Below are 17,003 nucleotides of genomic sequence, written 5' to 3' on the forward strand. Positions count from 1 at the left end.
TGAAATAAATTTATAGTTTCAGTTATTTGATTGAACAAGGATTCTCATAAATTCCAGCTTTTATCGTATGATCAGATTTTTCCTGGACAAATACGGATGTTTGCTGTTGCCAATAGACTTTGGCCTAACAGCATGCTAGATACTAGTGATTGGTTTGGAACTAACGACTTGGCTTGTCCATTCTTATCCCTCCCACCAAACTTAACCTCAGCAGAGGATTGAGAAAGTTTGGTAGTTGAGAATAGCTCTGTGTGCCTCTGAGTTTCTTGGGCTAAGCCAGAATTTTGCATGCAAGGCTATTCTTGTGGTTTTTCCAGCCATGCCAAAACCAAAAGGCGTTGGAAATCTTGCAAGAGAACTTGTTCTAATATAGATTTAAAGCTTGCTTTTTTATATTATGAGTGGTATATCAGACTGAGAGTCAAAGGAATAAAGGGTAGAATACTTCATACTGTATTGAGGATATAAATTTCAAATTTCTGCTTCAAAGCAGATATTGAAAAATACCTCCAAAGATTAAAAAAATGTAAATTTGTGGGATTTATGTAGTTAGTTGTTTCTTAAGACATGTAAGATCTGCCTTTTCCCCATTGGTTATTATTGGCTTACCTTCTAAAATGCATTTTGAATGCTGTGGGTTCAATTTTTATATCACATCAGGTTAATATATGTAACTAATGTTGATCACATTTGAAAATTTTATCAATATGAGTCCTGCCCACCCAGATGTTGTTGATTCATTATAAGATTTTTGCCTATTATCATAAAAATATTATATTATTATCATAATAATAAAAAATACCAAAAATATTATCAAGCTACTCTATCATAAGTATCTTCCATTCATAATACTGTCTCTCCATATTGACCTGAATGAAGTTTGACCTATTCTCATGGGACTGAAAGTTTTTTTCCAAATTTTCCTTTTATCTAAGCTTATTAAATCGGTTTCTACATCTAGTAATAATGCTGGAAGAGTGATTATATTCTTTACAGAATATAATTTCTGTAACTATTCTAGTCAGTGTAATATATCAGTTATGTAGTTCTAACTCTCTCCTTATTCCAGTGACCTGAATTGTCAGCAAGGTCTATCTGGATTCAGGCATTTTCAGTGTTAGTGCCTAAAAAGTGTTAGGGGAAAAATTGATGTGTGTGTTACAGATTTACTTTCATTAATTTTTATTCCTTTTCTCTCTTTTCTTTTCTTTTCTTTTCTTTTCTTTTCTTTTCTTTTCTTTTCTTGTCACCAATATTCCAGTTAGTGAAAGACTGCATATCATAGTTCTTAGAGGCAGAAAAGATAAACTGATGAAAGTTTTTCTTATTCAATTTTTTAAATCCAAATGAGGATCTCTCACAACAAGCTATTTTTAATTTTTTAAATCTTTTGCCTGTTTGAAAGGATACAAGAGAGGACTGATTACCTATATTCTTTGAATGATAAGACAGAGACTCTGAGGAAGGAGAGCAGAGATGTAATAGCCAGTGACATTTGGGACAGTAGCATCTTAAGATGTCTGTGATGTTTGTAATTAGTGTGCAACCCAGTATCATAATAGAAGGCTGGTTTTGATTTTATATTTAAGTTCTTGTTAATCATCAGCTTTGGGGATACTTTATATATAAGAATATAGATTTTATACCAAGGATAAATTATCAAACCATAGGATTTACCCTATTATTTTCAAAGTTATTTTTTTTGACAAGGTAACATATGTATGCATATGCAGTATAAAATTTGAAAGATATGGAAGCATCAAGTTCAAGGATTATTCTCTTTTCTTGCTTTAGCAATATATTCATGTAACCAAATGTTTTTAGTAATTAATCCATGGTAACAACCTAATGTAGGCCAATGTTCATCTAGCAAGCACCACTTTGTGCCATTTTCTAATGGTGAAATACTTCCATACCAGTTAGTATATTAATAATTCTTCTGAACCACTTTAATGATTTTGTTCCTTCCTCTGGGGCTTCTCTCTTACCGCATACAATCAAGCTGGAGCTTGGCATTGCAGGAGGTTTGGTATGTGCTCCATTACTGGGGATGGATTTCTGATTGTTTGGTGCCCAGTCTGGTTGATTTTAAATCTTTTACATATCACCTCAAATATTTTCACTTCTGTAGAAAAAGAACCCAGTGAAAGTATTTTACCTTGTCATCAACATTATTCTCTTTATGATGGAAAAAAAAAAACATAAAGTAAAATTTAATCTCCGTTAATAAGTCCTCTAATAAAATTGGTTTTAATGAAAACTCTAATCTCTCTCCATGTTGATGGCTTTACAGTGGGAAAACATTCTTTTCTAATCTTTGAGGTCTATATTTAATGAATGATGAATCTCGATTAATTTGGAGGAAAATGCTTCACTTTAATGATCTTAAATCTAGTAAATGAAAAAAAAATGTTGATCCTCACTTGTATTTACCTAGCATCAGCTATCATGAAAAGTAAGGAATTTAATTCTCAGATACCAGCAAATGGTTAGAATAATCCTATATTGAAGTATCAACATAAAGAATTAAATTAGCATTCATAATTTCACAGAACTCCTTTGTCATCGGCAGAGAGGAAACTCTATTATTCTCCCCCTTTATTAAAGGTAAAAAAATCTTACGTAGAGAAGCATAGTACTTTTATCAAACACATAAGTAGAGGAAATTTTATATAAAAGCCGGGTCATTCAAAGTGTGATGCAGGGCTCTATTCAGCCAGTTATACTGCCTCCTTGGAACATTAATGCATGTGTATTTAAGCCAAATATTTCTGACATTGAGATAGGTTTCTTTTTTCCCATGGTCTCTGATATTTCAGAAAATGAGACGCATAGTTTTTGCTGCAACCAGGTGCTCTGTTGTTTTAGTCACAATTCTTTTTTTTTTTCCTTCCCTCCCTCCCTCCCTCCCTCCCTCCCATCCTCCCTCCCTCTGTCTTTCTTTTCTTTCTTTCTTTCTTTCTTTCTTTCTTTCTTTCTTTCTTTCTTCCTCTTTCTTTCTTTCTTTCTTTCTTTCTTTCTTTCTTTCTCTCCTTCCTTCCTTCCTTCCTTCCTTCCTTCCTTCCTTCAACTGTAGCTCTTACTCAAGTCACAAGGAACAATATTGTGGCATCTGAGGGTGAGGCATATCCATATGGCAGCTTTTCAGAAGTTTAAAGTATCTGGAGGCAGACATGCAGAGGCTCTGTGCTGTACTTAATTTTAGAAACTTCTTAATTTTAATGTGTTGTCCATGGCACAAAAGAAATTTTCACTGGGAGACTTTTGTGGTGTTTGAGGTAACAACTCTTATGTTACTAGAATCCCTTAACAACAAGGCCAACAGGAATGATTCCCTCTGTCCTGAAGATTTTCTTTGGCTTTCACAGCGTCCAAAGCACTTTATAACATGGCTAGACTATATTGAATTTCCATGTTTAGATCTACACCCATAATTTAACATTTTTCTTTTTGAATTATATAGTACTATTGTATGCAATTCAAATACATAGAAAAACCTGAGGATCACTGCAATTCCAAATACTTGAAATCTGTAGCAGGATACATTTTTTGTAGTCTCAACATGACCTTGTTAATTTTCCTTTTTTAAATGAAGGAAAAGGGAAAGAGAAATCTTTTGTTTTTTACTCCATTTTTTTCCCATAATTTTAGGTAGTAGTGTTTGTCCTGTTTTTAAAAAGAACTGTGACCAAATTCATCACTATCACTCCTCAGACATACTTTCAAGAAAAGATGCACCTTCATTCTCCCCAAGAGAATGTTGAATTTACAGGACCTAACTTCTGCCAGCCAGGGTAGCAGGAGATCATGAACCTAAGCCTGAATTTGCAGCCAGTTTTGAGTAAATGAAAGCCTTAAGTCCATACCGAAGTCTTTTCTATAGAGAGTTATACTTCCTAATCCTTCTTCCGTTGCCCTTTTAAATCACCTCTCAATGATAGGTTTTAATCACGTTATTTGTGATTAAATAATCACATTATCCCAACAAAATTTTCTAAAATATCTAAATATTGTTTTCAGAGATAGCCTGATGTTCTCTTCTAACACATCCATATGTATATATCTCAACTGGATTACTAGCTCACTCACCAGAGGCCTTTTATATATATATAAAATATCAGTTTGATTTGTGATACATCAAACCTCCACACTACAGGTCATCAAAGCTATAGATTGATGTCTTAGGCCCCCAAATTGGCAAGAGATATTTTTGATTAGTCAAGAGTCATTGAACACTAAGACAAGTTGGAAACCATGCTCAACATTTAGAGCCAAATTTAGTCAGCTGCCATCATTTGGACACTCTTGTCTTCATTTTTATAGTCTTTGTTGCCAATCTATTTATAAAATGGAGAAAGTTAAGTATTGTAAATGAACTGCATGCTAATAGAGTGTCCAGATGAAGTTCACGTATTACTTGCCAGATATACTTGTAAAACATCTATGGCACTTTTTTGTGAGAGTATGAAAAACACTCAGCTTGTTCTTATTAGGATTAACTCCTCATTACCAGAGAGGAAAATTGCATTACTCTTATTTATACTAAATAAAAAATGTTTTATGCATGGTACATTAATTATAAGTTCCTAATATTATTGTATCTGAGTTGCCCACAAAGATCAGTGCTATGGATTTTTATTCTTTCACAAATTGTCCATTGGTGGAGAAAGTTTTAATAGCATTTGAGTGCTTTTGCTACTTTGCTTTGTTCAAAGATATTTTAAAAAATGGTTTATAGATGCTTCCTTGTTTAAATCCTTTAAGGGTTTCTCTTCTCATTGCAATTAGAATAGAATTAAAATGCCTTTCATGGTTCTCCATAGTTCTGGTCTTCTACCTACTTTTCTGATCTCTGATTCACTTTTCAGGCACAGGGTCAACAAGACCACAGTCCTTCTGGTAAGAAATTTGACCTGGTTGGGGCACCTGGGTGGCTCAGTCGGTTAAGCGTCCGACTTCAACTCAGGTCACGATCTCGCGGTCCGTGAGTTCGAGCCCCGCGTCGGGCTCTGGGCTGATGGCTCGGAGCCTGGAGCCTGCTTCCAAATTCTGCGTCTCCCTCTCTCTCTGCCCCTCTCCCGTTCATGCTCTGTCTCTCTCTGTCTCAAAAATGAAACGTTAAAAAAAAAAAAATTAAGAAAAAAAAAAAAAAAGAAATTTGACCTGGTTAAGGATAAAAAGAAGTCTGGTGTAGCTATAGCATCTGATGGAATTCTCTGGTTCATATGATCCACATTGGCCTTTTTTCTAGTTCTTGAACTCATCAGCCTTATTTCTACCCTTGGACTTTGCATTTTTTCCTTTGATGGAAATGTTCTTCCCCCAGACATTTTATATGGCTGAACTTCTGTTCACTTGTGACATCTCAACTCTATTTGTGTCTCTCCACAGAGCTCTTTCTTGACTATCCTTTTTAAAAATTGTCTTTTCCAGTATTTTTTTAAATCCTGTCTTTTTCTTCATAGCCTGTAACATCAGAAATGGTTTACTGTCTAATGTCCAATCTTCCTTGTCTTACCCACTCTCTCTATCCCCTTGCCAATAATGTAAGTTCAGGAGAGTCAAGCTCATGTCTGTTTTGTTCACTCTGTATCCCCAGTACCTAGAGCAGCACCTAGAATAAAGTATACGTTCAATGAATGTAGTTGAATAAATGAAGATTAAATAAATGATGAAGGGGCTGTAAAAATAGAGTAAGTGCTTAGTTCGTGAAGAGAAATCTGTTTCATCTGGTTAGAACAGCTAAGACAAACGAGGAACAAAGTGGGTGGATCTGAATTCAATTCTTTGTTCCGTGGAGTCATTTTATATGATTTTGGGTATGTTTCTTAACCTCAATGCCTGTTTCTTTATCTGTGAAATAATGAGGTAGAGCCCATGGAAAAAAGATGGATGAATTGGTTGGTAAAATGACTGAGATTCATCATTTTTCCAAATGTATCTCAGTCAAGGAGGCTCTCCTTTTCGATAACAAACTTGCTTGCAATATGTTTGAAAAGCTGAGATAATATTATAAGATATACTAGTAGTTTAATAGCTTTGCAAAATTTAAAGTAATATTTTGTTTAAAAAGAAAAAAACATGAAAGTATCCCTTCAGAGTTTTAATGTACTCATTTTGCAGATATCTTTTAGTTTTGCTTATTGTATTTTTAGTTAAAAACTGGAAAATATCTGAAATATATTTTTGAAAAGCAAACTTACGTTTTTTCAAGAAAGGTGAAATTGTGCTTGACTTCAAATGACCCTTTACAACAATTATTTCGTACTACTGTAGTCAAAAAGCTGAACTAAGAATATAATTACAGACATCATTAACATCAAAGTTCTAATAGTTCGTCTATAAAGAGGCAAACAATCAGGCTTGGACATGCCAAAATTATGATTTATTTCTTCAGTTCATCCAGCACATATTTGTCTAATGTCTTCTGTGGGTGAGGTACTACTGCAGATATATTGGGTAGGTAAGTGAGTGAATTGAACAAAAGAAGTTCTTCTAGGGCTTAAATTTTAGTCAGTCTATTTATTCTATCCTTTGCTTCCAGCTTGCTCTGTAACTTTATACCTTTCTTCATTTGCAAAGTATGACTTAGAGGATTGATACAGAAAATTTGGGGGTGGCTTTTAAAATCATGTAATTACTGTTGCCTAAAATTAGCTACAGTGTGTTCTTTTGAGGTATATCCTAAATACCAACATGATATTAATGTTTTGGAGACCATCTGGTTCTTTAGACACATCTGCTTTGCAAATCTGGACAAGTCATTTAATTTGATCAGGCCGGATCAGATCTGTAAGTATTGGACTATTTCAAGGGAGAAGAAAAACTGGATTTGTTGAGACAGTAGACTGTAGTTTGGGTTGTAGTAGTATATTTTGGCTATACTTCTCCTTTAAATTCCAGCATATATTCAATTCCATTAAAAATATGTATCTACTGCTTATGGTATTGGTTGGAGTGGAGTGGTTTTTGACTTAATATATTTATTTTCTATGAGTCTAATAATTGTAGAATTTATAACATACTTTTCCTTCCAAGAACTTTGCGGTCCTTCACACACTTCATTTTATTTATTCAGAATTTGTCCTATGGAGTAGAAAGGATGGACATTTCTAGTCAAAAATAATAACTTAAAAATTGAAATACTTGGTAGGGATTGAATGTGCTTAGCAACGAATTTGGTAAATGAACTTGGTAGTTACAGTTTGAAGCTTAGTGAACTTTCCAGTGAATATTGGTATTGTCCGTAATATGATTTGTATAAAAAATATTCATCCTAGTACAAGGATCATCATTCCCCAGATACCTATTACATGTGTGCGCTGTGTATGATTAATAGCAAATTATAATTCCTGCACTAAAGGGACCTACACTCTTGTTCACATATTTGAAATTCTTTTCAAAGAGGTATGGTTATTGGTTTTCCTTAAACTCAATGAATTAAATCCTCTAGGATGACACAGGCCATCCCTGATAGAACTGAGGCTAAAACCTAAATATGTTGAAAACTAATAAAACTTTCCCTGCCTTTAATAACATTTTTTTCATTACAGAATATGTGGATACATCTTTCTTTTTCTCCTCTACATACCATGAGTCTTCATGCTGTATCTTTGTTGAGAGTAGTTTAAAATAGCTTATAAAGGAAATAATTCTTTCAGACACCTCTTTATAGTGTTGTTCCTTGTATCTTTGATATTTATAGACAAAACTACGGAGGAAAAAAAATACATTGCAGGGAACTGTTAAGATTAATGTTCATTTTTATACTTACACAAAATAATAAAGGCAATTACTATCGTATATTACATTGGAACATAACTATCCAGTTATATAATGATGGATCATACTGTAAAAGCAGGTGGCTACTGTCAGTTTGTGTTTTCAGCATGTCCATAATGATTAATATTGTAGTTGTGAGTCAAGTTTTTGGAAATTACCTGTTTTGTTTGGACTGTGGCACCGATAATACAGTGTTGGGTAGTATTAGACCAAATTTTAAAACTCTCTTGTTACTACATACAAGGTTTTCTTATATCTGGCACCTGCTTAGTTTGCTACCTTCCTGTCTCCACTCTTAACTCCAACTATTCTTATCTATTTAATATTCTTTGCATATAACAGTGAACCTTACAGGCAGGCTTCGGGCATCTTTTCTTTAATACATACCTTGCATATTCCTGTGGTGTGTAGTTATCTAGAGAATATTTCTCTTCAACAATAGACTGCACTCAGTGAGGAGAGACTTTTTTTAAATCCTTGTATTCCTAGTATCTTCATTCATGTCCCTTCTGCAGATGGGTGGATTTAAGTAACTGAATGGGGCTAAGATGAGAGGTTTGAACTATATAAAAGGCTGGTTACTGCTGCATAGCTTTTCGCCATGTTCCATAACCATAGCTTTGGCTCTTATTTGACTCATTGTCCTATAGTAAGTACTTGCCTCCTTGAAGTTTGGATGAAAATGAGCATATGGTGTACAAATAAATTACTAGAAAAAAATACTGTTTAATTGTGTTTCTTAATAATGGTGAGAAAATGTTTTGTTTCACTAACTTACCTGTTCCTCCAAAGGAGGAATCTACTAAAGATCTATATAATCTATGAAATCTACTAAAATTGGTTAAACTGTGAGATTATTTGAAACCATGGCAAATAGGAAAGTGAAAACAGTTTTTTCCATTAAGCAAAACAGTCTGTCATATCCAAATTCCCAGAAAAGAATGGCATTTTTCTATCTATGAAAGATGTCATGAATATACCCAAGAGAATTGTTTATGACTATACTGTTCTTTAAATTTCCTGAAGTCCAACGCTATATTATATTTTACCAAAGGTAAATTATAATTTTACATTATCGAATCACAGTTTAAGTGGTTAAATTTTGTGGCCTTATATAAATTAATCATTATGGAATCTTTAGAGGATGTATAATGAATAAATGAAGGGCTAAAGCAGTTCGATAAAGCACTTCTTTAAATTTTGGTTAAACCTCAGTCAGAGCTTTATTTTCCTTTACTAATTTGCTAGTAATTATGCAGCTTCAGAGTGACAACTATTGAATTATAGGAGCGGTAGCATCATCAGACAGTTTAACATTTGCAAAAGAAAGTTAATTATCTGAAAAGTTGAGACTTATCCTGAGGTTTAAAAAATATTTTTGTGTAAGTTTTTAAAAATACATGCATATTTATTTATTTAGCTCCTTAATGCATGTTGTTTCCAACCAAGTAAATCTATTTTCAAAACAGAGATTATTGAAGAGATTTGGCTTATTTTTCTTTTCTTGGTGAATGTGCCAAAGGTCTGTTTTCTATAAGACATGTGTCTGTTTCAACTTACTATTTCGATTATGAGTAGTTTATTATCCAGAGAGACCTTCAAAAATAGAATATTTGCTAAAGAATTCTTATGTATATGGTTGAATACATATTTTAGAATGATTTAGAATTTATAAATAGCATGTAATATAATATTGGGAACATGTTAAGTATAACATATAATGCTTTCATAAAAAGGAAAGAAAAAAGATAATAATGTATTAAGCATTTCCAATAAGGAAGTGAGTGGGTGGAACATCTTCAAATGCTGATTTGGCTTCCCTTAAGATAGTGTTAACATCTTTATATTTAGCTGAGGTTCCAGCATTTACACTACCCACTTAAGTTTGTCCAGTCTCCCAAGTTTTATTACTCCTTATGAATACTGCCTTGAGATTCTGACTTCCACACTTTGACTTCTACCTTTTTATATTAGGGGTGTGAACTTCCTGGGGGGCAGTTCTTTTATGTATGAAATTGCTCAGAGTTTCCATCTGCTTTCACTTGACTTGTGGTCTTGAAGATCATGCTTGGCCCATGGGATATTACAGTGTGCCGAGAGGATGTGGAGTTTTGTCAGCCAGTGAAATATGTCTGTTTTTTTTTTTTCTTTTTCTTTTTCTTTTTTTTTTTTTTTTTTCAGCAGCTTTCATACACTCCTCATCCTGTGTGGTCTTCACTGAACTGAATTTATATTTAACAGAACTGCTCACCCTCTTTATCATCTTCTATGACTTGGCCTTTTTTAAGGAGAAGGTGTGTGGAAGTAACATCGGAGCCAAAAAACTGTAGTGTTGGCAATAGGAAAACTTAAAACCGAAAGCTTAAAGTAGGTTATATATGAATGTGTTCAATATTCACAAATGTGTATTTTGTAATGCAGAAGAGTGTTGTATTTCAGATATGTACAACTGTCAAAAAAAATTCCCATGCCAACAGTAGACTCCAAGTTTTGTCTGAGATCCAAATGACTTTTTTGCTTGTTTTTAGGCACTACTGCAGTCTTCAGTTAAGCAACAAGTAGAAGCTATTGAAAAACAGTACATTTCTGCAATTGAGAAACAAGCACACAAGTGTGAAGAGTTGTTAAATACTCAGGTAATAAAATTGCACATCCATTATATATTTATACTTTTCTGACTCTCCTCCCCTGAGAGCTCTATAACTGTTTATTCAGTTTCGTGCCATTTACTTTCCTTGGTGTATTTTGGAGGAAAAAACTATGCTTATGTAAACTCAATGTTAAAGTTTGGGAATTTTATGAAAGACTAAAAATAGAGCTAAAGGCCTAAAGTATGTGGCTTTCCACCAAATTAATGATTCTTATGTTAATTTCTGAGTTACAGTATTATTCATCAAATAACAGAGGCAAAGAGATGACTGTGAACGTATTATGGCATGTGAAATGATTTTTAGTGCTATGAGATTTATAAATAATATTTGCATTTTTGAAAGTACTTATTTATGTTTAAGTTACCTTTCATTGCATATAGACATTGGTTTCTATTTGAATTTTTCCATTAAATTTGTTTCTTTTCTTGATTTAATGTCTTAGAAGACATAAAGACGTGATTACATTGAACAATCAGTTGAGCATTTATGGAGGTGTTATAGTGTAAATAATATATTCAAGAAATTCCCAGAAACACTTGTAAATAACATAAAACTTGGTAGGTGAAAATAAAACCAGCTTTGTTTAAAGGAACTCTTTTATATCATGAGAAAGCATACTGAGAATTTGGAAAACAAAGTTAGGTGTAGAATTTAAATGGAGACATAAATATGCTACCCTATTACCAAGATTAGGGTCAATTCTATTAAATATTTTTCAGTGTCATTTTAATAAATGGCTTGGAAGAAGAAATACATAGGGAATTTTATAAATTTAATATAACAACTATACTCTTTTGGGTGTCGAAATACTAGGTCACCAGAACTATGAAGTGTATGATTTTGTGAATGGAGAGAAAAATCATGGAGAAGAGTTAAGGTCACAGAACTGTGAAATAGCATAAAGCATGTATTAGCCAGGGCAGGGCAGGTTATGCCCTGTCTCTCTGGTTTCAGACAGCAAAGACTTATATCTTACTCATGCTACAGATACAGATACAATGTTTTGGGCCCTAGTCCCATCTTGTCTTCACCCTAGTGTAGTTCCTATGTGGAACAATACCTTTTAACATTGCAGAATGAATAGAAGCCCAAATATCCTACCAGTAATTAAATATTCTGGATTGGAAATGACGCTTCTACTCTCAATTTATATCAGTAGTGCTTTACTTCATCATAACGAGGTCAGGTAGTGAGATCCTACTATGAATATGAAAGGGAGGGAACAGGAAATATTTGGTAAACAGCATTAATTATGCCACAGTTGGCTCTTATGGTTGCCAAATATTCCCAGTTTCCATCTTACTGGCAAATTTGCTTACCCTGTCTCCTTGGGAGAAAATCTGAAAGTTCTTTCCAAGCTATGGCCTCAAGCTCAAAAGTCCAGGATCTTTGGATGATAGGTAGGGAATGATGTACCATAGTGTATACATTATCAGGTCCAGATATATAGTCCCTTTTGATCTAAAGAACTAGAAACTAAAATACATGTTGTTTACCTTCAACATATTTAGTATATAGTAGCAAGATAAAGGTATTTACTGTAAACACTCTCAGTAGGAAGGATGAAGAATCAGATGAACAGCTGTCATTAGTATGTAGCAATTCTAAAATCTCAATGGACAGATTAAATAATGTGTGTTATGGGGATAGGATTGCTCTTTGATTGACCATGATTCTGTTTAGGCTTTAGGGACAGAGTTTCTAGTCCACTGTTCTTCATGATCTTGTAGGTTTTAAATTCTTCAATATCTTTGTTGGCAATATCTAATACGAGTATTGGTGAGTATGCCATTTCTTAGCCTGCTTTTTGACTGTAGAAAATTGGGAGACATGGGTTACTTTAGATGGCAGATTGTGGCAGTTCAGAATAATGGTTCTTTTGGCTCCTTATCTGTTTGATTACAATCAGCTCCATTTGTGAAAGGTAAACCCACAGTTATTTTAGGGAACTACTTCCTACATTTAATTTGTTTATATGATTTTACCCCTATGGTTGCCCATTTTTCTATGTCTCTCTCTTTTTCTGATTAAAGATAACTTTGTTTATCAAGCATGGGTTTAAGAAATTCCAGGAGTCTCTTTCTCCAGACCATTTGTTCCAAATGAAAGTATATAGAGGACAGTAACAGTAATAGGCTTATTAGGTCTGTGCTTGGAGACATTTTAATCCATTGCATCCTTAATAGTGGGTGTAGCTAACATATACTTGATTCAGTACTTGCTGTAAGATTGAATGTAGTTGGCCTTTTGTTGCTCGGAGACCTTCTCAGTTGTTTCTTTTTATAAGTTGACGTTGGGAAGATAGTTATTCCTGCAAGTCCTCAAATTTCTGAACTTTTTTTGTTACCTGTAATTCGATTCTTATGAATTGTCTTCTTCTTGTGAATTCATTGCTGAATTTGTCTTTTTCTTACAATGCCTTATCGAAAATAGCCAATAACAGAGCTAATAAATGAATTCAGCAAAGTTGCAAGTTAAAAGATTAACACACAAAAATCAGTTGTATTTCTATACATTCTTGATGAATATTCAAAAAAGAAATTAAGAAAGCAATTCAGTTTACAATAACACATTAAAGAATAAAATACCTCGGAGTAAAGGAGGTGAAAGACTTGTCTGCTGAAAACTACAAAACAGGCTGAAAGAAATTAAAAATAACCTAAGTAAGCAGAAGGATATCCCATGTTCATCGACGATTTGGAAACATTTGGTGAAGAACAGTCTAAGACTACCTCAGGATATTTAGAGTATGATATTCAGTGTGATGAAATGCCATTTAAAAACCAAACACTAAAAGGGGATATGATTAGTAGGCCAAATCACATAAGGTATATAAATGGTCATCCCACACTTGTTTTTCTAATCATATTTCATAGATGCCATTTGAAATTTGAAATTAATAAATTTAATTTAACAAGAATAATAGCTGGATGGTTCCTTAGGAATAATTTAATTTAGCCTGTGTGTGTGTGTGTGTGTGTGTGTGTGTACACATGCATACCTTTCCCTTTTTTAATTGTTTTTTTTTTTTCAAATTGAGAATTTAAGGGAAAAGCAAGTATATTCAGAGTAGTTTCAAGCAGATGCTCAGAAATCTGACTGCTTGATTTTGTCACTTAACTGTGTACTATGGAATGTCCTTAGCCTCTCTGTGCCTCATTTTTCTTACCTGTAAAATGTATATACAAGTAATTCCTACCTCATAGTATTGCTATGAGTATTATATGACATCAGACCTGCATAGTGCTTAGAATAGAACTTGGCACATTCTAGGTGTTCAGCTGGTATTGGCTGAATTATTATCATCTTTGCTATTCTTGGTCAAGATCATTTGTATGGCTCCTCCCAGAACCAAGGTTATGACTCACGTTTTCTAATTTCCAGTCTGTAGTAGAAAGGCTACTTATTTGTAGTTCATGTTTTATCTTGTGTTTGATTTAAAAAAGTGGCCTTTAAATTTTTATTCATTTGTCTTGGGGCCTCATCTAGTATTTGAATGCTAGACCAACTTTTTGTCCTTCTCTCTCTTCCTTATTTAATGAGGGCCTTTTTTATGACTGGCATTCTGCTGGAGTATATGAATATAATATGAGCAAGACACAGCCCTTTTATTAAGCAGGTGGAAACATGAAATTATTGTAAAACTATGGTAAGTTATGATAGAATAAATAATTATGTTATATTAAAGGGTATGTAGTTCCTTCATATAGGGTAAGGGAAGACTTACTGGACTAATGATGAGTTCTCTCAGGGTTCATGGGTCTAAGTGAGGTCAGAACTGAGAACTTAGCATGAGAGAGGTAGATGGAATAACGTATTCACAATCCTTTAAATGAGAGATTATAATATAAATGCTTGGCAAGGGTGGGTGAGGCTATTTAAGACTGCCAAATGAAAGATTATTTTATGCAACAGAAAGGATAATAAAGGCCCTTGTCTGACAGGAAATTGGGTCCTTAAGACATTACTAGAGATGTGACATTTGTTTGGATTTACATTTTAGTCATAATTACTCTGGCTAAAGTTTATAAAAATGAATTGATGAAAGACAGTATGAGAAGCACATAACAGCTTCTTAAACAGCCATTACAGTTATCCAAGTAAGAATGGTGGTGGCCCAAAGTAAGGTGGGTGCGTGGGAAAGAGAGATTTTGATGGTTCTGAGTCATATTAAGGGAACAGAAACCAGAGAATATGTGGGAATAAAAAAGAGGAAGTAAATGTTGATTGATAAAGGATATATTTACACACACACCAACACACACATTTTATATACATAAATATGTATTTATATACATAAATATATTTTTGTGGATGATGACCAGATTTTTGGTTTTGGCAGTGCAGTGAAATAGGAAACTTAAGACCTGGAGCATGGTTAGGGTTGAAAATTTTGTGTTTTGGACATGTTGAGTTTATAGTGCCTGTGGAATATACAAGATCAGAGTGCATAACAGAGTTGAATACAGAGTCTAGAACTATGAGAAATCTGGTTTTGAATTAATTTGGAAGTCAGAAGTATATAGAAGGTCATTGAAAGTATGTCTGTGGATGAGACCAGAGGATATATAGAATGAGAAAATAAATTCCATCTAGGGTCCTGAAGGACCTCAATAAATAATGGATAGGCTAAGAGAGCTCATGAAGGAAACTGTAAACTGGCAAGAGAAAAAGGAAGAAACCAAATGCCTAGTATACCTAAGTCACAGGAAGAGAGCATTTTACAAAAAAGTGAGTGGTTAACATTTTCAAATGATGTAAAATAAGTAAGTAAGGTATGGATTTACAAATGACTGCTGGATATGACAACAAGAAAGTGTCATTAACAAGAATAGTTTCAGTGGAATGGTGGAGGATCGAAGTAGATAATCATATGAGTAAAAAAGAAGATGAAAAAATAGAAACAGAAGGTAAGTCTTTGAAAAGCTTATTAGATCATTAAAATAAGACAGCACACTGTAGGTAGAAGGAGCTATGAAGGGGAAATTTTATCCTCCTTGTATTTTGGCCTAGAAGTTGAACTCATTTAAACTTGTTCTTATGGGCAAGAGCCAAGTTAGTAAGACTAAAGATTTAAAAAGAAAAAATGGATAGACCAGAGTACCCAAGAAGGAGGAAGTAATGAGTGGAGGTTAACCTTTATTAGGTAAGCAAATATTTTGATGTGTGCATGTGTGTGTGTGTGTGTGTGTGTGTGTGTGTGTGTGTGTGTGTGTGTGACTGGGGGTGGAGGGATGTATATGTGCATAGATGTAAATTTTAAATATTATTTATACTTTTGAATTGTAACACTCATAAATTTTCTTAGTTCCTTTCTGTCAGCACTTGTAAAATCCAAATTTCTGTGAAGGATATGTACAATTTACTATTTAAAATCTCTTAAGTGCTATTAACAGATTTATATATGGAATGTTACCCAAGCACACAAAATAAACTATCTATATTATTACTTGCAGTGCCTTGTCAAAATGTCCAGTAGCCACCAACACGCTTTTTTTTAAGTTTATTTATTTATTTTGAGAGAGAGAGAGAGAGAGAGAGAGAGAGAGAGAGCACAGGAGTGTACACAAGCAGGGGAGGGACAGAAAGAAGGAGAGACAGAATCCCAAGGAGGCTCTGCACCATCAGTGCAGAGCTCACTGCAGGGCTTGAACTCACGATCTGACCTGAGCCTAGATCAATAGTCTGGTGCTCAACTTACTGTGCCACCAAGGGGCCTCCCAACATACATTTTTTAATGTATTATCTTCCAGTGTCTTCCCTAAGAAATACAAGTATCATTTGAATCCCATACCAGAATGTAAATTCTGTGAGAAATAGATTATGGGTTTATTCTGTATTTTGCTGGATCACCCAAGCCTATCAACTTTTTTGTGTATGCTCTAAGTGCAGGAAAATACCCTTGTTATTAAGAGATGTATACACCTGTTTATCCACTGTCACAATCAAGATACAGAACATTTCCATCAACCCAAGACATTATCTCATGCCCTTCTACAGTCATCCACCCTCAACAACCCTAACCCTAGGCAACCACTGATCTGTGTTTGCTACTATTGATTAGTTTACTTGCTTTAATAACAGTTGGTTGATGGGGAGCCTGGGTGGCTCAGTCAGTTAAGCGTCCGACTTCAACTCAGGTCACAATCTCGCGGTCCGTGAGTTCGAGCCCCCACGTCGGGCTCTGGGCTGATGGCTCAGAGCCTGGAGCCTGCTTTGGATTCTGTGTCTCCCTCTCTCTCTCTGCCCCTCCCCCGTTCATGCTCTGTCTCTCTGTGTCTCAAAAATAAATAAACATTAAAAAAAATAAAATAAAATAACAGTTGATTGAGCCTCCGAGTCTTGATTTTGGCTCAGGTCATGATCCTTGGGCCTTGGGATCGAGCTCCACATTGGACTCCATGCTTAGTGTGAAGCCTGCTTAAGATTTTCTCTCTCCCTGCCCCTCTCCCCTGCTTGTGCTCTTTCTCTCTCTCAAAAAAAAAAAAAAAAAAAAAATTAAAAATTAAAAACAAACAAACAAAAAACAGCAATGTCACCAGATACTACTAAATGGCCCCTGCAAGAATG

At 34.3% G+C, this 17,003-nt stretch overlaps 1 protein-coding gene across 24 annotated transcripts in view; it reads left to right on the forward strand.

Annotated features, from left to right (window-relative positions):
- Positions 1-17,003, forward strand: part of CCDC91 (coiled-coil domain containing 91) — a 350,689-nt gene that overhangs the window by 201,471 nt on the left and 132,215 nt on the right. For all 24 annotated transcript variants that reach the window (XM_060658044.3, XM_060658051.3, XM_081796137.1 and 21 more), the window contains one exon: positions 10,311-10,418. In XM_060658044.3, the coding sequence (XP_060514027.2) occupies positions 10,311-10,418 (108 nt within the window). The remainder of the gene's footprint in view (positions 1-10,310; positions 10,419-17,003) is intronic.

The sequence above is a fragment of the Panthera onca genome, chromosome B4 (assembly GCF_046562875.1).
Source record: "Panthera onca isolate mPanOnc1 chromosome B4, mPanOnc1 haplotype 2, whole genome shotgun sequence".
Lineage (NCBI taxonomy): Eukaryota > Metazoa > Chordata > Mammalia > Carnivora > Felidae > Panthera > Panthera onca.